The 26,980-nt window shown below is 37.8% G+C and overlaps 1 protein-coding gene across 1 annotated transcript in view; it reads left to right on the forward strand.

The window, feature by feature from the left end:
• SLC39A8 (solute carrier family 39 member 8) overlaps positions 1-26,980 on the forward strand; it is a 69,609-nt gene that overhangs the window by 24,955 nt on the left and 17,674 nt on the right. The window contains exons 4-6 of the mRNA XM_028506920.2: positions 6,734-6,903; positions 9,254-9,376; positions 9,849-10,016. Coding sequence (XP_028362721.1) covers positions 6,734-6,903; positions 9,254-9,376; positions 9,849-10,016 — 461 coding nt within the window. The remainder of the gene's footprint in view (positions 1-6,733; positions 6,904-9,253; positions 9,377-9,848; positions 10,017-26,980) is intronic.

Below are 26,980 nucleotides of genomic sequence, written 5' to 3' on the forward strand. Positions count from 1 at the left end.
CCTGCCCTGTTAGTGTTTATGATGTAGTTGAGAAGTAATGTAATAAACATTTATACAAGCAAGCAAATAAGTAATAGGATTTCAGAGGGATAAATGCTTTGAAGAAGATAAAGTAGGTTACAATAGAAGGAGAGGGTGGGTGAGTGTGCATTTAGATGAAGAGAGGGAGGCCTTTCTGATGAGATTACACTTGAACAGAGACCTGACTGAGGATGGGGGAAAGGACCACAGCAAGATCATCTCTGGTGAAGAGCACTCGAGCTCGGGGGAACTGTCAGCATTAGCGTGGACATGTGCTTGGGGATGTGTAAGGCGCAGCTAAATGCCTGTGTGCCTGGAGCGTAGTGAGCAAGAGGAAGACTAGAAGGAGTGATGTCCTGGGAGAGCCAGGGGCCTTGTGGTGGACAGGACATTGATTGGATTTTATTTTGAATGTGGTATGAAGACATTGTAGGGTTCTAAACAGGAGAGTGGCATAGTTTTATCTGGATGCGTAAAAGATGATTCTACCCTCAGTATGAAGGATAGATAGTCATGGAGGAAGAGTAGAAGCATGGAGATTAGTTGGTCAGGAGGTTTTTGCCAGGAGTTGGCATTCAGGATGATGGGACTCAGGCTCAGGTGGGGGAAGTGGGAGTGAGGAGAAGCGGTGAGATTCAGGATGGATTTCAGAGGCCGTGCTAACATTGTTTGCCTCTGGTTTGGATGTTGGGGAGGGAACCATGAATCAAGGTTTGAGTCCTTGGAGGTAGATAGATGGCTGTGCCATTTCCCGGGATGGAGGAGACTGGGGAGGAGCCATTGTTGTTAGAGGGAGCCAGTGGTGAGGAGCAAGGCAATGAGTTTCTGACATGGTCAGTCTGAGACATTGATGTGGACCAGCAGGTGCTGTCAGGTAGGCAGTGGCATGCACGCATTTGGAGCTCAGAGAATAGGTTGGAGATATGTCATTTATTTTAAAGACGGCAGTTGAAGCCCCTGGTCTGGGTGAACATAACTAGCATACGCATAATAGAGAAGAATAGAAGGGAAGCCTTGACAAAGGAAATGCCTGTTTTACATACTTTTGGATTCCTTTTGTATATATGAATACTTCAACCTCTTCATGTGAATAACAGGAATAACAGTAACAATGACAGAAGTAATGGTAACACTCAACTCTTATGTAGCACTGACTGTGTTGCAGATACTGTTCTAAGTGCTTTATGCATGTTGACTAATTTAATCTTCATACAACTACATAATGCAGGATCTGCTGTTCCTACTTTATAGCTAAGGAAACTGAGGCACAGAGATTTAAAGGCCTTTGCTCGGGAGTACACAACTTGTACAAAATAGAGACTGATTCGAATCCAGGCTGTCTTGACTTCAGAATCCATGTTCTCTTTCACCTTCTGTATTTACATATACAAAGAATGGAAGCCACCCCATATACTTTATCAATACAATCATCCATTTAGTGAATAACAATAATTTTAGAGCTAATTGTTCAAACAAATATTTTAAATAGAATATGTAGTAAATGAGAGTGTGTTTGTATTTCTACAGGTCTGTTTAACTTGAATGCAGTTTGCATTTTACATTCAAAAGTACATTCATTAAATGCTTTTTACACTAACATTTACTAACAGTAAGGTCCTCCTATACAGGAGGACCCTACAATGTCTTCATGCCACATTCAAAATAAAATCCAATCAATGAACTGTGCACCACGAGGCTCCTGGCTCTCCAAGGACGTCACTCCTTCAGGCCTCCCTCTTGCTCACTATGCTCCAGGCACACAGGCATTTAGCTGTGCTTTACACATTCCCAAGCACATGTCCACGCTTATTCAGAATCCATAGTAAAAGCATGGATTCTGAAATCTGCCCACCTGGGCTCAACTCCCAGCTCTGTAATTTTCTAGCTGTGGTGGGCACATGATTTTACTTACGTCTTTCTGCTTTAGTCTTCTCATCTAAAATAGTACCTTTTTCCTAGGGTTGCTGTGAGGGTTAAATAACTTAATATTCACAAAGGATTTAGAATGCTGTCTGGCATGTACTACATGTACTATCTGGTAGGCACTGTATATATGTTCAATAAAACATATATAACACATATACAGGTGGCTGAGTACAGGAGATGGGACTTCAGAAGAAGCAAATCCTCTTCTCTGTGCAGGTTAATTACTAATATTCAAAAGTGTTCTTAACCTCAATTCTCGGGTTTACTCCATCTCAGGAACCAGGAGGTAGGAACGGGGGAAGTGAAACAGAAAGTGAGAGAATTCTAGGGTCAACACTGCAAAGTCATAAAATGGAAAAATCAACAGTTCCATCTGACAAGATGGGAGAGGCACCATATATTTGGACAGAGGACCCCCCCCAAAGAGAAGAATACCTCCTAGGATACTATGAATTGAGATGGGGCTAGAGTGGGTGGGATGGGGTAGAGGAGACACAGAAACATTTCTGCAGAATTAGTGAAATTAGTATAGAGTACTTGTTATTACTAATATAGGAAGTTTAATTTGACAATCTGTTGCCTTTTTTGGTGTAATATATCAATTGTTGTATTTCAATGAGGCTGTGTGAAATTGAGCAACTAATTTATTGTCTCTGTGCCTCATTTACCTCATCTGTGAAAAACGGTACCTTCCTTACAGAGTCGTTGGGGTATCAAATGAGTTAACACATGCCAGTGCCCAGAGTGGTGCCTGGCACAGGGTGGGAAGAGTATGTCTTCATTCTTCTTATACATGTTTTCACCTTATTCCGTGGCCTGTGGAAGCCCATTCTTTTCCCACAGAGAAACATACTTTTTAAATAATGAAATGCACTGGACTCTTGATATAACTGTTCATTTAATAAAGAGTCAAATCCGAGTTCATTCTAGGGAATGAAAAAATCAAAATAAAAGTAATTTGAAAGAGTGAAGGATTTCATGAACACATTCATGCTGATGTTTCAGTGGTCAGATATCAATCTCATTTATCAGAGATACCACATTTTGTGAATCTGAGATTGCCTTTCAGGTGCTTGATAAACTCATATTGAGTGCAATAAAGGGATGGTAAATTAAATTCTCTAGGGGCTAAATTAAGTTTTAGCAATAATTTAATGGTCCAAAATTGCCTCATTTTTTGATGATGTCACAGAATGCTGTTTAATTCAAGTAATAGATAAGAATAATAGAATATTATTTGTAGCATCACATAGTCCAACTACATAGTACAACCGATGACATAAGCCTTTAGCTCCAGAGAGTAAATGGCTCTCCCTGGGTACTATACTTGAGGGATGAGGAAAGCCCAGGCCTCCTAACTCCCAATCTGCTGTCCTCTCACTGTGTAGCAATGAGTTAAACGAACTAAAGTTTACATCATGGTCTACTTACTACTTAAAAAAATAATGATATGACATTTTTTGAAGAATTATCTAGATTCTAGGGACTAAGTTAACTGATTTTATGTTATTTCTGTAAAAAAATCTATGACATAAGAGAATGCAATGACTTAAAATAGGTGAGGTTTTTAGAAGAATTTTAACACAGCTGGCATTCAGTGTTAACTATTGTTACTAATATTCCTTGAAAAGTTATTAAAATTTTTCTGAGTTCACCAAGAAGCAGAAAGTCTTAAACAGACCATTAGAAGGAAGTCCTATGTGTGTGTGTGTCGGGGGGGTGGGTCCAAGGAATGCTTTCACACTAACCTATTCTTTGGTGCCCCGGTTGAGTGGGTGATGGGTTCCCCCCTGTGAATAATGTCCTAAGAATAAAAGAAGGGGGAAACTAAGCAGTGTGCCCAGAAGAGTGATGATTCACACTCCCAAAGTTCTCCAAGTGGTTCTGATAAATGTGCACAATATTAAAGAAAGTTAGAAAGATTGGATAAGCAGATGAACTGGTATTTTTTGATGGAGTTCAGGGCTGTACCTTGAAATGTGAACTTCATTAATTCATTTGTCAAGGAACAGGTACTATTTGCTAAGCAACATTCTGGGCACTGAAGATGAATGTAACATAGCCCTCTCCATGAAGATCTCATAATTTATATGATATAGACAAATATATGTGATAAAATTACTGTAGCACACAAGAAATGGTAAGTGGCCCAATTATCTTTAGTCAAAGAGCTGTGGAAAGCCTGCCAAACAAGGAACTGCCACCTAGAGGAGCTAGGGAAGCTTCACAGAGGAGGCCTTTGAGTTGGCCTGGAGAGCCATGAAGAAGATCGAAAAATATTTCCGGAGAGAGAGCCAGAAGTAAAGGCAATTCCATTTTTGGAAAATAGCGTGTCTGTGTAAAGGCCATGTTGAGAAGGGGGTACATAACACTGGGGAGGCTGTCTTGGAGTCAGGTGATGTAGGGCAATTTCACATAGGGCCGTGAGATGATCTGAGTCATGTTTTAGGATAAGAAGCCCATGTCAAGTTGTGGGGAGGAAGGCCAGACAGAAAACTGTCATAATGCATCAGATGAGGGAGTGAGAGATGGTGGGCGCCTGAACTCAAGGCACAGGTAATAAGGATGGAGAAGCTGCAGGGAGATATCTCAAGCAGAACTGATGGTGTTTGGTCACCAACCATGTATGGAGTTGACTGGTGGAGAATGAGAAATTGGAATTGATCCTAATGTTTCTGCTATTTATGGAGATAGTGAACAAAGGTAGTGAAGGAGGATTTTTTAGGGGAAGGTGATGAGTTTAATGCGTGTATGTGGCTTTGCCTCTCTTTGATACTCAAGAACTTCTTTGCATTTTTATTTTAGTTTCAACTTGTATGTATCCTGTCTATGCAATGAGGTTACAAATATTGGTTGAACGAATGCATGCATGTAGGCTAGTGATGGAATAGAAGGCTATTCATAACAAGGGATGCTACACATAGATATATCATGGAAGAAGATGTGGGGTCAAGAACTTTCTCTACATGAAAAGTCTGAGGAGAGTAGGTAATGTTGTTTTAGGTGATAAGATAATAAATGGGAATGAAGTGGACATTTGTAGATCTAGTGAGATGACTTTGCAGGGCATGGTCAGGAGTCTCGAACTGATAGAAAGTGGAGAAGATAAAATGGTTAGTCTGATGATTCTTGTGGTAATGTAGTGACATTTATTATTTGTTCTTTTCGTTTGGTCCTCAGCATGGGCTGCCCTATATTACTTTGTGTATGGGCATGTCCTCACATTTCTCAGCTGCCCAAGCAAAAGATCCGAGTTGCTTGTTGGCAGGAATCATGGTTTCCATCCTAGACACCATGAATGTTTGCTAAGATTGTTTATTTGTACACAGGATCAGTTGAAATAGAATAATGGTGGACAGTTTTGTAGTCATAAAGCATATTATAAACTCTGTAGTTTTGTGAGCTCCATGGACTCTTTAAAAATAAATGACCTCTGCAGGAGTATCGAAGCATATTGCTAAAAAATATGGGCCCCGGAGACAGACTGTGTAGGTTTGAAATCTGCATGACTTGCTATCTGCATGGTGTGGGCAGTTCATGTGAACTCCACATGCTTTGGTTTCCTCATCCGTATGAAGGAGGTAATAGTAGTTCTTACCTTTACAGGGTTTTGTGAGGATCAAATGAATTAATACATGTTAGTCTCTCAGCACAGTGCCTGGGACATGGCAAACACTCACTAAGCACTGTGTTTCTCCGGTACTCAGCTGATCATGTCCATGACAAAAGTGGCCCAACATTTAAAAGTGGTTTCTGGACAAAGAAGCGGCAATGTGGAGCCAGCTTTCTAATCTTTCACATTGTCTTTGTGCCCAGTGTGTGGGTGCCACGGGTAAAGCCACATGTCACGTAGTTCAGGGCCATTTGTATGTCAGCCTGCACTGCCATCATGACTGTCCTGTGCTCACAATACGTTCCACTTACATTCCCACTATGTCTTTAAAAAACGAGCCCCTTTGGGATAACTGGGGAAAATTGAGGCCCAAAGGCAATAGGTCACATACACCATTAGCTGTAGAGCTTAGGATGACATTCATCCACTTCATCCTAAGGAGCATTTATTAAGCACCCATTGGTTTCCAGGCCCCGGGTATAAAGAGGTGAAAGATGCACCACTTCCTTCTGTCTCCAGGGTCTCTACTGTACAGGGTATTCTTGCCATAACTTGGGTCCTGCAGGGTGAGTTGTGCAATGCAGATGCTCTCTCCTGCCCTCGTGTGTTCCCTTCCCAAGGGCTCCCTGCACTGGGCTGAGTCCAGCTCAGTCTTAAGCTGGAGGGTGGAGGTACTGTCTTCCCCAAGAAGGTGCTCTCCGTAGGTGCTTGTAGACAAGTGATTTTTACAAGCTCAATGTCAACAACTATGGTCACGTCGAAGTTAACACACTACTACCCATCTACTGTACCTTTTCCCTGAAGCTCACACTGCCTATATATATCTCTGAAAGGCTGAGTTTTAACTAGGCTGTGAACCAATAGATAAAACTGGGTGGTTTGGAGCCTGTGGACCTTAGATTTTCTCTGTTCTACATAAATTCTCTGCAAGCAATACTGTTCTTCCATCCCGTAATGATGGCTTAGGACTGATGAAAGCATACAAAGTGTTTGTATTAGTATTTGTTGTGGTCCCCATTTTCTATATAGTTTTCATTGAGATGCTTTTGTTTAAAAGAACATACCTATTTCAAGCTTTTAGAGAAGAAATTCATTTCAAGTTTAATGTAGAGTTAAGATTTCATTTGGCTCCTTTGCTCTGACTAATCTTTCATCTTTCCTTCTGATTCACAGTTTGGGGATATGGATTCCTGTCAGTGACAGTTATTAATCTGGCATCTCTCCTCGGATTGATTTTGACTCCGTTGATAAAGAAATCTTATTTCCCCAAGATTTTGACCTATTTTGTGGGGCTGGCTATTGGGACTCTATTTTCAAATGCAGTCTTCCAACTCATTCCAGAGGTAAGGGTGTTAGCTCTGTTTCTGTGAATAATTGTTTCTTTCAAATGTTCCAGCACTTTGTACATTTTAAACCTCTATTATTCTCACAGAATTTTATGGTCTGGTGTGTAGTGTTCTGTGTAAAAGAGAGCTGAATCACAGCAAGTGAAGAAGCTTGTCTCAAGCGTCAGGGAGTGTCTGTGTGAGAGACAGAATTGATATTCCAGGAGGCTGGCCACCAGGACGTGCTCAGACAGCGCTGGGACACCTCTGAGGGCTTTAAACATTTATTCCGTCTTGCATTTGGAAAATTTCATTTTTCTACCTACTTTTATTATTTATTTATTTTTTCTAAAGAGCATGCAATGTCAAATTTACTGAAGGCATATATCACAGAATTCCTTACATATTTATTATAGCTATTGAAGACTAGAGGATAAATAAGTGTGTGGTTGACAAACCTTTTCATTTTTTTTTATTTTTATTCTGGAAAAAGATCAATTGGGGGCCAGTGAAAAACAGCAACTTTTGTTTCCTCTTATGAAATGTATTATTGATCTGACATTGACTATAGTGTACTACATTCAGTTAATCAACAAACACAATATATCTTTTGTTTTAAATCTATATTATGGCCATATAAGGGAGAGAGAAAGAGGAAGGAGAGTGATTGAGAGGAAAGAGAGGGGAGAGAGAAAGAACGAAGGGGAGGACGCCACAAAGGGGAGCTGGGGGAACACTCCCATGGGCTGTGTCCCCCTCACCCTCAGTGTATACACAAAAGCGGGGCGGTGAGCCTCGAGCAAAGAGAAAAATAGCGGTTCAGGGTATTACCCTTATTTTATAACTTTTAGAAAATATACATAAAGCTTCATTTAGTTTTCACAGCTGTATATGAAATTGGGGGTATAACTTTTTAGAGTCAGATTTATTATCGTTGTTGTTATCATTATATCTAGAAAGGAACTAGGAAGGCCATCTCAACTGTAGAGATGAAAAAACATCCAGGGGGATTACATTAACCATACAGTGAGCTAAGAACAAAACTAGAATGGCAGTACAGATTTTCTGATTAGAAAATTTATATGTTATATTATACATGTAACATATTAATATAATATTATATGTGTATATATTAACCCACCTGATATTTGGGTCAAATTAAATTTAAAAAACTGATACTGTGTGTGGACTGGAGATTCAAACTTATGATTTTGAGGTTTTCCATTTTTAGTAGTACATATGACATTTCTTAGGAAAATAAGAAACTTCCTCAATAGCGTTTGTGGATTTTCTTTTGCCTGTCTGTGAAAATTAAGGAATTATAGATGTGATCAGAGAATTATATAAGCACTGAAGAATTTGTCTTTGTAGTATTACCTCAGATTTCCGTAGATAGTTCTTTCTTTTTTTTTGGCAAAATTCTTGTTACTTCATTTTATTTTCATAACCTCTCTGTTACATATATAAAGTAGACATTTGTTCCCTTTTTTGTACTGAATGAAAAAGCATAGAGAAGTCACTCAAATGAAGATGGGCCCCGAGCTCTGCCCAGGGGCAGGCATAGAACCAGGACCTGGGTATCCTCTGTCCTAGGTTGCTATTTAGAGGGAAGATTCACCATGTCTGGAATGGTGTAAAGCTTTCTCCTCTTATTTTATTTATTTTATGTTTGTGTTTCTTGTCTGTTAGGGATATCTTTACTCTGTATAATTTCAAACTCCAGATCTTGTCCTCTATCCTCTAAGCAATAAACTGTCATTCTCACCATTTTGTGTGTGTGTGCACACACCTGGTATCTTAAGTCTTCTCTTCTTTATTCTCAGGCCAGTTTTTCAGTTATTTAATCTCAGTAGGACTTATCAGGATTCACTAGGTTCAAGAGGATTTCTTTTGGGAAAACAGAAATCCAGGTGGCTTGCCATATTTTCTTAAAAATTTGACTCTGGGTATAATAGACAAATACGTTACTTTTGGAGAAAGTGAATAGTCTCATTTATCTTCGTTACCTAGATCTAATATTATCTTGCAAATGAGGCATTCATCGCTGCTTCTTTACTACTAGTTTCTTCTCTTGAGGCATTTATTGCTGCAGGTGTTATAACTAAGAAACAATGTAAGATGTTCACAGTTTTGTTTACCAGATACCATCTAGTTAGGCGATCTCTAAGACATCTCTTAGAATTTGGCTTACTCGAGTTTCAGAGTTTTTGTTTTGTAATTTTGGCAGCTAAGTTCCCAGTATTACCTGGATGTAAAGATGGATGTAGAACTTCAGTGAAAATTGGATACTGAGAAATTTTGGTATTATTTTTCAGAAATGAAGTTATATTACTTGATTTTAACTGAATTTCCTTTTTTTCCTCCCCAGGCATTTGGATTTAATCCCAAAGTTGACAACTATGTTGAGAAGGCAGTTGCTGTTTTTGGTGGCTTTTACCTACTTTTCTTTTTTGAAAGAATACTTAAGATGTTATTAAAGACATATGGTGAGGTAAATAGACTTTATTTAAAGCTTTTGATATTTTACTTGGCTAACCTACTTTATATAGGCAAATAAAAGATTCCTTGGATTGTTAATATGTTAGATTTATGAATGTAAGGACAAAGAAAAGTCAATACATTAAATATATTTGATCAAAAGAAACACTTGATTTATACTGTAGAATTTGTAGTAAGTACTAATAATTTAACATTGAATAACAGATATATTCCATTCATATTCAACAAAATAAGAAGTTACATGTACCCTAACTTGAAAAAAGAGATATAATAGACTCTAACAAATGAGGATATAATTAAAAGGAGAAAAAAAATTGTAAATCTAAAAAGATTAGAGTACACACAGAATAGGCATAACATATTTCTCTTATAGATAAACACTAAACTCTGTTTTACTTATCTGCATGAGCCATCTTTTTTCCTTCTTATAACTTCTTTTTGCTTTTTTTAATGTTTCCATGTAGAATGATCATACCCACTTTAGTAATGAGGACTTTGGTCCTTCTCAAGAAAAAACTCATCAACCTAAAACATTGCCCGCCATCAACGGTGTGACATGCTATGCAAATCCAGCTGTCACAGAACCTAATGGACACATCCATTTTGACAGTGTCAGTGTGGTGTCTCTGCAGGTATGGTGATTCCATTTTCTTGTTACTAACTGGATCCTTTATCTGAAGATTGCCAAGTCAGTATTTAGTATACTTAAATGGGTCAGACTTAGTCCTGTGTATGTGGGATAAGTAAAATGTAAGTCTGAGTTTTTTCTACTTTCTTACCCTATGTTTACTCTAACCTAGTGAATTAAGCAAGAAATTGTGGGTTACTGTATCTGAGGCTTCACTATCCTCTAAGATTGTTTAACCATGTAAGAGTCACTTAGATTTATACGATAACATGTAGCAAAATTAATCAGAGCATTTCTCTTATTTTGCAATCTTTCACAATCCGAAACCAAATAATCCCTTTGCATGATTTTTAAACTGTAAGAAGAAAGAAGATCTGTAAGCTATCAAAATTATGTTTATTAATTAATTAACTTAGAATTTGTATTCCCATCTTCTAAATAATGTTCATAAGCATCCTTCCTTGAACAAGTATTATATGCCAGGTTACATGCTAGGCACTTAAATATTTTATCTCATTTACTTTTTACATCAACTATTCAAAGTAGGGTTTGTTTTCTTAGTGTTAGAAATATTTCAGTTTGAAGTGATAGAAATCAAATTCAAATTATGTGTGCAAAAAGAAGAATTTATTGGAAAGGTAGTGGGATATCTAAGGGAACAGCTGAGCTACAGGAAGAACAAGAGCCTAGGGACCATCAGAACCATTAGGACCCCCTCTTCTCCTCCTTGCATTCTTTTCTTCACTGTGGACCAACTCCGACATTAGTGGGAAATGTTCACACTAGCAACTACTGAGGTTTATGTCCTATAATTTCTGCTACTAAATTGACCTAACTCTTTCAGTCTTAAATCCAGAATTCTGAGCAAGGTTCTTCTTGGTCCAGCTTGAATTTGATGTCTACTTCTAGACTAATCTAAGCACTTAGAGGGTTCGGTCCCTTATATGGCCCCAAGGGAATATGGATGCAGAACAGAGAGTATTAAAAAAGATGCTGGGATAACAGTGTCATTGGTGTCTACAACAATTCCCATTTGACGGATTAAGAAAGTGGAGCTCCAGATGTTAATTAACCTCGCCAGGGTCACTCAGAGTCACAACCTACAACGTTAAAAGCAATATAAAAGAGGACAATTAAAAATAAAACCAAAAGGAAAACCAGTCAAGGGGGAAAATGACAGAAAAAAGGTATCTGGAAAAGGTCATTATGGAAAATGATGTGAATTTCCTTCTGGAAAGAAAACATGATTGGTCATCTACTTCTTCAACTGATTAGGGAAAAAGATCCAAGTGCATTTGAAGAGGCAATTTGTGTTTGCACTAAGCTGAGACAGATAATTATTTCAAATGTAATGAATGATACTTTCAGCTACTATTTTGCAAAGAATATGGAAATGTTCAAATAGATCATTTCTTATACTAACTACAGCTAATATTTATTAAATGCTCAAGGACTACACCTAAAATTTAGATGAATGATCTCATTTGATTCTAATAATAGCCAAAGAGACATGTAGTGCTATAATTAGGAGACTGTGGTTTAGAGAAGGTTAAATAACAAACCCTAGGACACACAGATCCTAAATGGTGAAGTCCGGATTAGGATGAGGCCCTCTGATGCTGAAGGCTGTGTTCTCACACACCTTGCTGAATTGTGTTCTTCATGCCATTGCTCTTCTAGAACCAAGATGATTAACTCTTCATTAATTCTTAATAAATTGTAATTTTTTATAGGGGAAGAAGACAAATTGGCCCAAGGGCATTGCTTTCTGAGAACAAATAATTTGAACTGCTCAAAAGTTTGATTTTAGTTTCTTGTCTCCTTTAAAAAAATTCTTTATTTGTCTTTCAATTTTATTTTGTATTGGTTTCAGGTGTCCAGCTTCGTTGGTAGACAATCATATACTTTCCATAATGTTCCCCTCAATATTTCTAGTATGATTTTATTTTTAAAGCTTTATGATATGCTGTGGCCAGAAGACTTGTCTGAAGTAAACATAAGCACTGTGATAATGTTGGGGCCCCAGACATGATCCTGTTTTACATAATTTAGGAATATCAGTCAAAAGGCCATTCTTGCTCTACTTCTGGTAGTAGTGCTAATATGCAGGCTTTCATTCACTGAGTCCATAAACATTTATTGATAGCTGCTCACTATCCTAGGCACTGGGGATTCCGAAGCAGACACATTCTTGTGGAGTTTATAGTTTATTCAGCAGAAAGAGACAGATAGAAAAGACTAACACAAGAAAATATCAGGTAGCCATCAATACTTTGATGACAATAAAACTTGGTGACATGGGAGTGACATGTAGGATCTTCTTTGATTGGTCAAGAAAGTTCCCTTAAGAGACAGGTGAAGAACTGGATAATGAAGGAGAAGAAAAGCCAGGCATGTAAATGTCTGGGAAAAGAATGTTCTAAAAGCTCTGAGAATAGTCAAGCAGTCACATATAAGGGAACTGGAAGCTAAATGGCATTGTGATTCCTGACGTCAACGCTGGAAGCCAGCGGCACAATTTCCTCAATATTCTGAGTAGAAGCAGTTGTGGAATTGTACAGATAGGTAAACTACCAGTAATGAGAGGTGGAAGGAAGCTTGGATTGTGGAAGCATACCTCCAGGAATAAGAAGCCCAGCGGAAGGCAGAGGAGTGTGTTCCAGAATGATCGCCTCCTGCCAGGCCTGAAGACGAGTCCTGATGCTAGTTTTTTTATTCTCTGGCTATTTTGGTTGAAGGTATAATTTTGAGTAAAGAGAGATTTAAACAAATTGAGCAAAATACTGTTATTTTCAGTTTTCTCTTTATATTGCATTAAAAATTTGAAAGAAATAGAACTTAGGAAATATATGGGTCTAGATATCACTTTAAGAGGTAGTAGGTATTGTAATATAAGTGATAGTGATTTTAGTAATAAAATTAAAATATTTTCCAATATTTTCCATGACACAAATAACTCAGGTGACCCATTAGAATGACCAAGCATGACATGTAAAATGTATGGTTCATTTCTGAGTCCAAGTATTGCCTTAAGATTTTCTTTGATAATTCCTGTTGCTACTGCTTGCACACAATGAAGTTTTCCAAACTGAAAATAATAAGAAACTGATTAAGAATGACTTACAAAAAGTAGAGTAATTTGATATTTCTGTCAATAAAACACAAATTGTGTGACAATTTAGATTATAACAGCATGATTCTTGATTTGCTGAAATGTAGGAAAAAACAAAAGAATTGTTACAGAATGATTAAAATGCATGACTTAGGGATGGCACTGTGAATATTAATCTGAACAATTCTGGCTCATCACAGAATACTCAGATATATGATAATATTTACATTTAGTTGCATGCGGTATTTTGTTTATATCTAGTCATAAAAAAATTATAGCTTTACACAAACTTTTAAAAAATTTGTTGCCATGGAAGCATAGTAGGAGGATAGAAAACATTTTATTGACCAGTTTTTGAGCTTGACTTTAACTTCTAAATACTTATGCAGATGATGTGAAACCTCCTTAGTACCCTTGCCCCAGGCCCAGCGGGTGTTGGGCACTGCAGCCCCTGTGGGGCACGGCGTGCAGGCAGGATCCTATCAGTTTTCAGGACCAGTGGAGGTGATGGGGGATGAACAGAAGGTGGTACGAGGGAGGACCAGAGCGCAGTTACTCGGTTATCGCCAGTGAGTGATGTTTCACATCTCAACCTGTGACACTTGCTGCTTTTTTCTTTTCTTCCCCTGATTACTGTGTAGTCATGTGGAGAAGTTATTTCAGTATCTGCAGCCAGGTGTGTCTTTCCCGAATCCACAGCTTTGGCAGGACTGTGCTTATTGGTGGTTTGTTTTTTTTTTAAACATTTTTTCAATTACTGTTTACATTCAATATTATTTGTATTAGTTTCAGGTGTACAGCATAGTGGTTAGATGATCATATACTTTATAAAGTGTTCCCCTGATATTTTCGGTACCCACCTGGCACCATACATAGTTATAGTTATTACACTATCATTCAATGTATATCCTATGCTGCATTTTATGTCCTTGTGATTATTTTGTAATTACTTCTTAATCCCTTCACCATTTTCAGTCAGCCCAACTGTATCTATGAGTCCATTTCTCTTTTGTTTATTCATTTATTTTGTTCTTTGTATTCCACATATAAGGATTTATTACTTATTTCCTTAGGAATGTTAGCTATTTTGGGGAGTGTTACTAGCTCTTCAAGGCCACTAGAGGGCCCATCTAGCTTGTTTCTCCTGGCTTCTGTAATCGGGCTCATTTTCTAAATGAAGACCTCTTGTGTTTTCATTTAAGAATAGATGCAAATAAATATAAAGTGATAAAACCCACTTATTTTCCCTAACAGAATAAAAATTAATATCAGCCATTTAAAGAAATTGACTATTGTAAATTTTACATTTAAAATTGAGGTGCAATGAAGTGGAATTCAGCTGCAAAGTGTGATGTTAGGGAGACATACTTTGTCAATAACTGACTGGAAGCAGCACTCTGCAAATATAAAGGTTACATTTTTGATGTTCTTGAGTCTTTATGAGAGTCCACAGATTTTAAAACACTTAATTCATTCATCAAATATTTACAGAGTATCTAATGTGTACTTGGTGCTATTCTAAGTACTGGGAATGCATTAGTGGGATAGAACAAACTTTCTACCCTTCCATAATATAAATGAAATGTTATATAATATTATACTGAAAAGTGGAAACACAAAAAGCTGTTCAGAAGCCCTGTGTATGTATGTGGGGCTTGTCTATCAGTCTTTTCTCTTGGGTGGTTGGTTTTGTCAATTCTTGCCTAGAGGTGGGAAGGGTGGCAGATACCCCTGGCTGCGCATATGGGGACGAAGGGGACGTAGGGGATGGGCAGGGCCAGAGCAGTGTGAGCATCTGACTGCAGCACCATACTTCACTCCAACCATCGTCTGTGCTTTCTGTCCATGGATTGCGGGTCTCTCAGGTTCAGTTTCCCCAGAAGGTAAATCTCTAGTTACCATTTGGGATGGTTGCCTTGCTGCATTGGCTTGGCAGCAAGATCTGGGGTTCTAATTCCTTCCTAAATAAATGTACAAGCAACTCCCTTATTTTTTAGGTTCACTCTTTACCTGCCACCTTCAGAGGGATGGGGCACCTTCAATTCCTCAATGTTTCTGAGGTTCTGGGCCCAGCCTCACTTTGCTTCTTGTTGAATTTTTTCCTCTGTGAAGTCAGTTGGAACTCAGTCTCCTCTTTTCATCTTTCAAAATAAATTTCTCAGTGCTATCATTTCATCTTTCATTCTTTCTGTCCTTGTGCCTTTATGGCTTTCTTGTTCTTTTATGTCAGGGATTTTCAGAAAGGACTGGAGCAAAATACATATGTCTAGTTTGCCATATTTCACCAAAAACAGGCTTATTATTTAAAATCACATAGATTTTTAACATCACAAGATTTAAAAACAAAAATCAGCTGTTTTCTGGTATGCAGTTATATTGACAATCAGTTAAAATTTAAAACTACACAGGCAATAAATTTACATAAGAAGTGATTTTCATTGGTTTTGACTGACCACTGCTCACAGAAAAGCTGCTTTGATTAGAGGCAAATGATGCCCTTAGGCAATCGGGAGGAGGACGTCTGGTACAGCCAGGTTGGTGGTGAAATGTGCTCTCACCAGATCTGCCTCAGTGTTTCTTAACTTGCTGCAAACTGTTTTATTGGCTCTGGTCTCTGTGTTGTGAACGTCATAAAAAGTGGTACTGGAGTTTTCTCGAATTAGCCCATACTCTAGGGATATTAGCTGTACATTTATTCATCATTAGTGACTATCTTTTCATATTCTCAAGAATTACTTTTCTAAACATTTTTTATTATTCCCCTAAATTCTCACTTCTACCTTTTCTTTCTGTAATGAAGACACTGAGCTCATTATTTGGAATCGGGCCTTTGCCGTCTCATCTGTTACTTCCTGAAAATCTGCTCTCTGTCCTCATCTGCTCTCCATTTCCTTTCCTGTCAGGACTTGCATCCTTCCTTTTTTTTTAAGGCCAGTTCTTCCAAATGTGCTCACCTTTCCCATGGCCGCTTTCTGTTTTCATTTATCTTTCCTGAGTCTCTCCTTGTCCCCTGTCTACAAACATGCTCTCATGCCAGGGTGTCCAACCCGTGGTGCGCAGGCTGCATGCAGCCCAGGATGGCTGTGAATGCAGCCCAACACAAAATCATAAATTTATTTAAAACCTTTTTGTTTGCTTTTCAGTTTTTGTTGGTGTGTGTGTATTTAATGTCCAGGTCCAGGAACACTCTTCTTCCAGCACGGCCCGGAGACATCCAAAACTTAAACACCCCTGCTAGTCTTGACTACCTTATTCTTTTTTCCTGACTCTATACTCCCAAGGATTTCTTAAACTTTCTCCTCCCCTACACTATTCACTGTCCGACTTTCCAAAGACTAACGAATCCTGAAATAAGACTATGGGTCAGACGTTGTCTGAATTGCTCTACATATATTAACTCGTTTACTCCTGTCATAACAGCCCTAGCAGGTAAGTACCAGCATTATTTCCATCTTAAGGTACGGAAGCTGATGTATAGAGAAGTTAAGCAACTTAGCTAAAGTTGCACAGGTACTGAGTAAAGATTTAAACCTAGTCATCCTGGTCCAAGGTCCATGTGGTTAAACATTACCTTGTAATACACTGCCTATTATTTCCACTCACTGACCAGTCTTTACATACTCTCTCCTCTTCATCATGTCCTCCAATATTAAATTGTGTATAATTTTAAAGAATCTACCTATTTTCTAGTATGATACAAATGATGTTTCTAGTCAGCATGCTATATTCTCAACACATCATTGTTTTTCTGAGGCATTCCTGTAGAACATACATGACTGTCTATTATAGACTCAATACCAGAGACATAAAGGCAGATTTTTCACTGAAAGCCATTTCCTCCCTCTTTCGCTCTTGGAATTGTGCATTAGTTGGTTCTGTGATGCAGTACTATCCTTCCGCTGCCGTTTTAGCTTTCTTGAATCTCTGTTTTTTTTTTCTTTTTCTTTTTTTCTTTTTTTGCAGGGCCAGTGGGTATAGAGGAGGTAGCAAGGGCTTTGGAGTTCACATTTTAGTAATAAAATGTTTGTTGTGTGACTTGGGGAAAATTAATTAACATCTCAGCACCTTTGTTTGCTCATCTGTTAAATGACAAGGAAAAAATCTTTAAATTAATGAGTTTTTGTGAAAATTAAATAATTTATGATGGGTGAACTATGTAACAATGTATCTGACACATTGTATATATATAACTATATATTTCTCTCCCTCTTCTGTTCACCAATTTTTCTCTTTTGTAGTTTTTAATCATAGTAATCTATCAAATCCTGTCACTTTAACTTTCATTACTCTAAATAACTTCTAAATCAACATGCTTAGGTCATCATTTAGAAGAGAGCTTCTTCTACCAAATTGTAAAGGCTTTTGACTTTATTTGTATTTTTCTTCTGGAATAGAGAAACACTATGAGAGGATAAAACATGCAATTCCATGCATTCTCATCTCCATTATTTATTTATTTTATAATTTGAGTACTTGAAGGCCATTTGCTAATAAAGACAACTTCTGAATATAAATACTTATAAATCTGCCAATGAACTCTGTCAGATAGACTAAGAGAACTTGAAACATTTACTCTAATTCAATGGAATGAAACCTTAGAGTCCAATTTGATCTGCCGTTTGAACGACATCATCAGTGTTGCCCCACAGATTCTCTGCCACAGTGGCTCAGCGACACGCTTACAAGTACAGTCGCGTCTGTCATACTGAGATGCTTCCGGTTCATTAGAAAAGGGCGTTAAAAGAATGACACTTTAATGAATGAATGAGACATTTGATTGTCATATTATTGAAATAATATGACAATCATATATGGGGTACATAAAATATGGGGTACATAAAATCTCTTAAATTGAATTAAGGGTTGTAGTTAGTGCCATTAATTTTTAAATATGAATATAGAAATTTATAGCGATTAATTGTAAAGATGAAAAATTTAGTGTTACCAATGTAAAAATCTTAATTTGAAAGACAAGATAGAACAGCAGTGAATAAAGCCCCACCACTAGAGAGAGTACATGCAATCTAAATTAAATTAGAATTAAAATGGAGTGGTTTGAAGTAGTCAGAGTAACTCAGCACAAAAGGGAAATCCTCCATTGAGAAGTACTTTTGTGTTTCCAGATAGACTACGGCCCAAGTGTGTAAATTTGGCGAAAGTATTTTAGTTGGTACCCGTGTGAAGAGGGGCTTAGGGTTATCTGTTGTAACTCCTTAAATTAGCCAATCAGCCGGCCAGCTGGGACATTCCTGATCTCACACAGTGAGGCTGGTAGCATCACCATTGACAAGGAAACTTTATAAAGAAAACACATCTTTACTACTAACTACTAGGCTAGCTGGGAGAATCAGGTAAAATAATGTTTATAAAAGTGCTTTGGAAGGTACCCAAATTAGTACTATTTAATCTATTAAGGCTGCTTAAGGGTCAGTTATGGACTGCTATGATATCCTAATAAAAAGGGAAGATTTTTGTTAATTGATAAACATTTAAGTGGTTAATTTTTTGTGGAGTTTGTAATTTTAATTCATTGATATATGTTTTCTGTCCATGCAAACATCAAAATGTTATTAAATTTAACTTCTGGGTATAACTTCTAGACTGTTAGGATTTTCTTTCCCCTGTATATAGCCCTCTTCCTCAATCTAAATTCTATTCAATAAATGAATATCTTGAAATAAAAAATAAAAGAAAGAAAAAACATTTAAAGACAAGACATTTCAATCAAGAGACATCCTTTCAATCTCCCTAGAAACTGGAGAGAAATCTCGACTATTTCCAGTCCCACATACTGCTTGCCAAAGAACCTTTGAAACTTTATGCAAAGAGTCCTACTCACAGTGGACTGAAACCTTTTGTCAATTATCAGGATAAAATACCAGAAACTTCTCCATTTCCAACTTGATTTGAGTACCTGTATGTCTATTTGATTGATATTAACTATGTGATCTTACTACTACTTGTCTATCCATTTTCTCTGACAATGATAATTTTTTTCTTTCCAGCTGTTGCTCTGACAACGCTACAGTGTGCATTCCTCTCCATGTCTCCTCAGGCCTGTGTATGAGAGTTTGGGGCTGAGGTGGGCACTAATGGCATTTCTAGCAGAACAATTCTTTGTGGGAAAGTTTCCTGTGCATTGTGGTCTATTAAGCATTTCTGGCTCCCGGGGTGCTATTTGTCAACAGCAGCACTCCAGTCATTAATGACAACCGAAAAATAGCCCCCATTACCCTCACATTTCTTAAATGCCCTTGGGGGGCAGTTAGGTAGTTTCAGATTCAGAACCATTGATCTTTTCTCAACTAGACAAGTAAGCCCCACAGAAAACCAATTTAAGTGACTATTTTCTTTTACCTTTTAAGGATGGTACACATGCATAGTGCATTCCACATGCACAAAAGATACATTAATTTACTGTGTATAATGGACACCTTAAGGCATTGAGACTTAATTGTCTTACTGAATCTCTGTAAGAAATTGGGCTGTATGGTGAGAAAAGTCATAGAGCCTGCCCATATGTGGTTTTACTGAGTAACGACAAAATGCAGTCCACCTGTTGTATTTAGTCACACTTTCCTCAATAGCAAGAGAGAATTCACATTTTCCCCATGTATTTGACAATACTTGAAAATTTCAGACTTTCCACAATGTATTGTCAATTTAATGTTTGAAATAGGATCTTCTTGTGATTCGACTCTGTATGTTACTAGCATCCTTTAGCATCTCTTTGTATACTTAATTGTTAAGAGTTTACTTTTGTGTTTCCTGTTCATCTATTTCACGTTTTAATTGTTTGTCTTTTAAAATTGATTTGTATTAAGGAACAATTGTTTTGACACCTGTTAAAATGGTGAGGGAGACTTTCATCAAGGCTATTACAATATGAGTTGACTTGATAGGGGACATAGATGGGACTCAGCTCAGAACACGGCAAGGGCTGTTGAGGATTTATAGCTAATGAACAGGATGAGGAGGTCAGTGGGTTGAAAATTACTAAGAGGAGGGAGACATCAAGGGTAAGAGGGATTCTTGCTAAATTAACTTAGTAAGATTATTGCTGAAGGCAGACCAGGATGATCAGATATCAAGGGTCAGGAGATTCTTACTAAACCGCCTTAGCAAGATTCTTGCTGTAAGCGGACTCTGAAAGGGTGCAGGAAGCAGACACGCGAGGCTGAGACGTGGTTGAGAAGAAAACGCAGAGGAGCCTGACTGGTGTTTGGTCAAGGAGAGTCGTCATTTGTAGGAGTTTCTCCTATATTCTGGATCCTAATATGTAATTATTAAATGGCATAAAATATATTTTTGGAGTTGGTGACTTCTCTTTTCACTTAGTTTATGATATTTTTTAAAGCTTTAATTTTAATATAGTCAATATATCAATATGTTTCTTCAGGCTTTCTACTCTCTGACAGTTAAGAAAACTTTCCTAAGTAGATATTCTTCCTTTTTTAAAATAAAATTTAAAGTTTAATTTCCCATGTGGAATTATTTTTGTATATAAGGAAAAGATCAGTGCTTTTCTTTTGTATAGATAATCAGTTACCCTAGCTTCTCTTATTAGGTAGATCATTGTATCTCTGCCATATATCAAGTTTCTATACACCAGAGTGTCTGAATCGGGACTTTCTATTTTCTTCTTGCCCTGTACCACAAAAATTGTTGTTCTAAACCACACTACCTTCATTATTATCATTTTTAGTAAGCATTGAGCTTCTAAGACAAGAAGCTTTTTTAAAATAGAAAATTTCACACTTTTTAAAATTATCTTTATTTTTCCATATCAATATCATCTTAGATTTTTTATTGGCATTGAATCAAACTTACAGATCAATTGAGGGACAGCTGACATCTTTATATTTCAGATTTTCTTTGTTTGGTAATTTTCCATATAACCATCTTTAAACTGTTCTGTTGGATTTATTCCTAATTACTTTGTAGCTTTGCAGGTGTCCTAAATCGTATATATTTTTTCATACTGTATTTTCTAATTAGTTATTACCGATATATAGGAATACACAGATTTTAGAATATTGATTTTGTATCTTGCAGTATTGCTGGACTCTCCTACTATTTCTTGTATTTTTTTTTTGCTTAGTCTTTTAGATTTTCTATACAGACATCAAAGAGCAAATAAGCACATTTTTAATTCTTTTCCAATTGTTATAACTCTTATTTTGCTGGTCTCATTACATTGACAAGGACTTAGGAGATAATGCTGATTAGAGGTGGTGATAGCTGACATTTTGTCTTCTTTCTGACTTTGATGGGAATGCTACTAAGTTCAGTAGGTTGCTTGCTTCAATTTTCATTTTTTAAGAAAAAAGATACCTTAACTAGATTAAGAAAGCTCCTTCATTTTTCAGAATTTACTGTTTTTCACAATTCTAAATTTTATTAGAACTTTTTTCTTTTTCTATACTATTACCAAGTATGGATAATCTATATACAATTTTTGTATTTTTGGAATTGGGAATCTTAAAGCAGGGGAACAGACTAAATGAATACATAAGTATATTTTTCACAAATATTGCATCATTTATGAAGTGTAGTGTTGTTCATTAGGTGTGTTAATAGATTAGTAACGTGAAAATTAGAGCAACTTTGCTTTGTCAGAAGAACTTGAGTCGTAGGTCTTAGTTTAAATTTGACTTTGACAACTAATTAGGTTACTTACTTTTCTAAAACTCATTTTCTGTATTTGTAAATTGGCAAAAATCCCTAGCAGTCAAGATTATTACTAGGATTAAGTAAAATCTTTCAAAAGTATTGAATAAGCATAGGTATACAATAAATATTGAAGCTTAATACTACTGCTACCACACTACCAAACATCACGGTATTTCTGAGGAGCAATGGGGATTAAGTGAAAGTAACAGTGTAACACTGTCTTTGGAGGCAAAGCCACAAAGTCTTTATTTCAATGGCAGCATATTGAGCACCTCATGAACAAGTAGGGTTCTCAGTACCAAGCTGTGGGAGTATGTGTCAGGTTTATAAGCACATGTCGACTGGAAGGAGGAAGGCATTTTATGCAGCGTTGTATCTGTGAAGATATGGTGGGAAATATTTTGAATGTTCAAAAATAGATGGTTACTTTAGCACAGAAGTGATTTATAGCCAAGAGTCATGTTAATGAAGGTTGGCATAGAACAGGGGAGAACAGGGGCTTCCGTGGCAGTCTGAGGAGCACCAACCAAATGGCATGTTTGAATAAAGGTTATGAAGGCTGTTGGACTGAATTTTGATATTGATTTGCTTTCCCTTCACAACAAATTTCTGGTGTCAAGGGTCATTAGAAGAGATCTGGGGGACAAAATCCCATGCACTAGGCAATGCTATCTTCAGGAGCATTAGAAAGGAAAAGCAGAAGAAAATGGATGGGGTGGAATGGGGAGGTGCCCTGTGTTGAACAGAAGAAACCCCATGGGCCTCCAGTATGTAGTGGATGCTCCTTGATAACACGAACAAGAATAATACATCAGCTTACTAGAAAGGAAGTATTCGCAGCCCTGAGCCTGTGCCCGTCCTCTCAGGGGTGGAGATGTGCCCTGTGCAGCCTTGAGCCCGTGAGTTCGGGCACCGCTGTGCACAGCTGCGAGGCACGGAGAGCGGCAGTCCGTCTGGGCAGAGCCCCACACTATTGCAGACAGGGAGAGTGGCCTGCCTGCAAACTTCAGAGGGTTCAAAGGCAGTCACACGTGAAAGTAGCCTGCTCCTGTGTACAAAGTTCCAGAAACATCATTTTGCACTGCATGTCCTGGGATGCTGTCTCTATGCAGATTGTCTTTGGTCTCTGTACCATACTCAGGGCCCGGTATGGGAACCCATTAATAAGTATGTCAGACTTTTATTACCTATCACTTCTGAATAGTTAATAGCAATGATAGTGATGGTGGTGGACCTATCATGTGCAGGTAGCATGCTCAGTACTTTTCAATATTATTCATGTACAGCCTTGACTGGATGTTTAAAAATAATAATTGGCCTACATGCAGCCACCTGGTGGACTCCTTCAGTAAGCCCCCGCAGGTGCACATGCAGCCCTTCCTGGGTCACAGGGTCACAGAATGAGAAGTTGTTCCATCTATAAGCCACGCACTATGGAGGCTTTCTGTCCCCGTGGTTATCTCCATTTCACAGATAAGTGAGAGGTGGGGGGTTATTGAACTTAGTATTTTTTTTAAACAAAGCTAAGTTGCTTCCTGATTTGTATGCTTCTCATCAACTCACGTGGTCACTTTGAATGAAATCCAGACATAAATATGTTTTTGTGAAGGAAAAAAATTCCTATCTAATTGACAGGATTCTACCATGTACTTGGTATTCCTTAAAGATACTTCCAGGCATGTAAACCTGGTATAGTTGAAGAGTGCTTGTAGCAGAGGTGTGCACAAGTTGCTGGGTTGAGAAAGATGTGGCAGGTGCTGGGACTGGAAGAGATGCAGGTGAAGTGGACACAGATGTTCTCCTGAGAAGGTGACGCTTGTAGCCACCTTGAAGGATTGCTAGTAAGGGAGATTGGATGAATAGTAACCTGGGTGCAGAGGATACTTCCAATGATTATTTTTATTTCTTTATTTTTGTAATATACATATGTTTATTTGTACATAGCCATCCTTTTCTTATTTCCTATCACCATTTTCAAATTACTTAACATACATGTTATTGGAAGTTAACATTATAATATCATTAGGTAACAGAATATTCAATGAGATTGTGGCTGAATTTGAGGAGTAATTTATACTCTGTATGATCCTCACTTATAAAGAGAGATGTGTCTTACTAGGTAGAAATACAGAGTTGTTTTGTTTGTTGTAAGGGAGTTTGAATGTTTATACAAGATACGTGTGGAAGTTCAGTAGCCAAAAGTGGTATCAGTTATTCATTTATCACTTCAGTTCTAAATACAGCCTTTAATCCAGGCTCTGTAATAAACAACACAATCACTGTGAGTATTTCTCCTTCAAAGAGAGCATGATGTTAAGCTTTCTCAGAGGGCCTGGAGGAACATTGCAGGACAAATGAGGTTTTCTGCATTTCCCAGCCTGGGCCACAGGCGGCCCAGAATGCACGGTGACCTTGCAACCTCAGTCTGGCTGCCCTCTTATCCTGGAAACCAGAGGTCCCCACAGCCAGCCTTTTGCCTGACCCCCTCAGGAAGGACTGGAACGGCCTGTGGAGTTGCAAACAATAGGCCACTGTCCAGAGTGTAGGTAAGGGAGATGACAAGTAGCAGACAGGGGTGTGAATATACATTTAGATGCTGGGTGGCTATGGGGACAGAAAGCCTCCATAGTGCATGGCTTATAGATGGAACGACTTCTCATTCTGTGACCCAGGAGGGGCTGCATGCACACCCGTGGGGGCTTACTGAAGGAGTCCACCAGGTGGCTGCATGTAGGCCAATTATTATTTTTAAACATTTGGCCTTTGACAATTTTGAAAAATGTTGGAACATTTCTCTGTGGAGCACTGGTTCTTTATCACTCCCCTTAGGAGGCTGTTTGATGAAGCTCATTGGCTTTTGCAACAGAATAGACAGACAAACCAGTTAGTGCATACAATTTAAGGGGATTCATGAACCCACTGAAGCACCCCTACAATCTCTCAGCTAATGTTCTCTGATACAGAGAGATACTTGAGAAAAAAAAAAAAAGAAAATAAATGCCCAGAGGTAAGAGTAGACAAGCACTGTAGGAGGTGCCTTACAGCTATTATTATGGTTAATTCCTACAAAACCCTATGAGATAGGTATTAAATCTACTCACAGATAAGTAAATTAAGACTCCATTAAGTCAAGTAACTCACTCAAGTTCACACAGAGAGTAAATGGCAAAGCTATGATGAGATCCCCTCCTGGGGTCTTGAGTCCCAAGCCCACATTCCTTTTGTAGACATGATGCTCACTTCCTAATGGCAACATTGCTCTAATCAGTTCTGATTTCTAGCAATTATCTTACAAATGAACTTCTGAAATATAATTTGTACTGAGTTGAGGATTGCCTGCCTAGTGAAACCTTGTTAATTTTGACTACTAATCAATCATAGCTGATAAATGACAATTTGTTATATTTTGCTTATAGGCTGGGCTGTAGAGTACCTTGGCAGCATCTATAAAAATTACTTTTGAAGCAAATTATAGGCAAGATGCACCTAAAGTTTTGATCTAAGAAACACCAAGTTGCTATTATATAAGTGATATGCTTACATTAATCTAATCTATGGAATGTGGCAGGTTTTCATAAGGATCTCCACTGTACCCCGAGCTGGCTGCAGGAGCCCTTCATTAGTGTGAGTTCTGAAAAGCAATAAAAGTGTATTTATCTAAACATGTTCTATACTAAATTACTGTCACTAATCAAGCAGGACTTATCCCTATTTAGAAGAATTAGTGAGATTTTACTCAATTAGGTTTGATGTCAAGTTAATTCCCCCTCCCCCCATTAGTATAATGAAGGATTGCTGAGCTGCGCCATGCATGCTGGTTGATTAAAAAAAAACTGAGAATGAATGCCAACACATTTTTCTTTGATGGATGAGGAAAAAGTTTAAGAGGTTCAAGCAAATTATTCTGGGTATCAAAAGGAGTTGCTTAATTTTGTTGAGTAGAAAGCTCAGTCACAAACAGCATAAGCAATGGAGGAATTTAAATACATGTTCTATGGTTGGTGTGTGTTTCACACCAGTTTTTTCAAAGATTTTTTAAAAGATTTTATTTATTTATTTTTAGAGAGGTAAGGGAGGGAGAAAGAGAGAGAGAGAGAAACATCAATGTGTGGTTGCTGGGGGCCATGGCCTGCAACCCAAGCACGTGCCCTAACTGGGAATCGAACCTGCAATGCTTTGGTTTGCAGCGCGCGCTCAATCCACTGAGCTACGCCAGCCAGGTCTCAAAGTTTTTTTAAAGGTTGCATTATAAAGGATATCTTTGTCATAAATATTGGACTTGCCAAAATATGCCTTTGTCGTTAATTGATGTCATTTTTTCATTTGGAAATCTTTATGTGGTGCTATATTTTTTTACATGCTACATCCTGCAGTTTGGGAATACGGGTTCAAGAGCTGGTGAGTGCTTTTTACTCAGTGTATTGCATGATGGAGAATTGGCCAAAGCATGAAGTACTTTATTCTTTTTTAAAAAAATATTTTATTTATTTATTTTTAGAGAGGGAAGGGAAGGAGAGAGAGAGACATCAATGTGCAGTTGCTGGGGGTCATGGCCTGCAACCCAGGCATGTACCCTGACTGGGAATCGAACCTGCAACACTTTGGTTTGCAGCCTGAGCTCAATCCACTGAGCTACGCTAGCCAGGGCGAAGTATTTTGTTCTAAAATGAATTTTATGTCCCCAGGAGAAGCCCTTGAAAAGGCAGAATGAATTTATACTATATTCTGTTATTACATGTTCTGTTTATTTTATATATTTCAAAATAAGGATCCTAAATTAGAAGGATCACAGAGCTAAAACACCTTGCAAATGAAGTGTGGTCTTGCCAAAATGCCTTTCGAGTTTGACACTACTGTACTACGTAGTCGAGTTTTAGCAGATTGTAACACAAACACACTTACAGCTATGCATCTGTCTCTGTATTCATATCTATTCAATTTCATGTCTGAGGCAAGTGTCCAGATCACAGATATCACTTCTATAGCTAGTCACACTTCACTGATAATCTTAATGAATAAAAAAGTAGGCAAAGGAGGATTCAAAGACCAAATTAAGTGCTCACTGTTGACAATTGTGCCATCAGGTTTGAGTCAGATCATTGATTGGCTGGTGAAATTTCATTTTACTATATGCCTGCTTTTTAGGTAGAGATTTCAGATCCTTTCTAAGGATCTCAGTCTAA

This window comes from Phyllostomus discolor, chromosome 1, assembly GCF_004126475.2.
Source record: "Phyllostomus discolor isolate MPI-MPIP mPhyDis1 chromosome 1, mPhyDis1.pri.v3, whole genome shotgun sequence".
In the NCBI taxonomy this organism is placed as follows: domain Eukaryota; kingdom Metazoa; phylum Chordata; class Mammalia; order Chiroptera; family Phyllostomidae; genus Phyllostomus; species Phyllostomus discolor.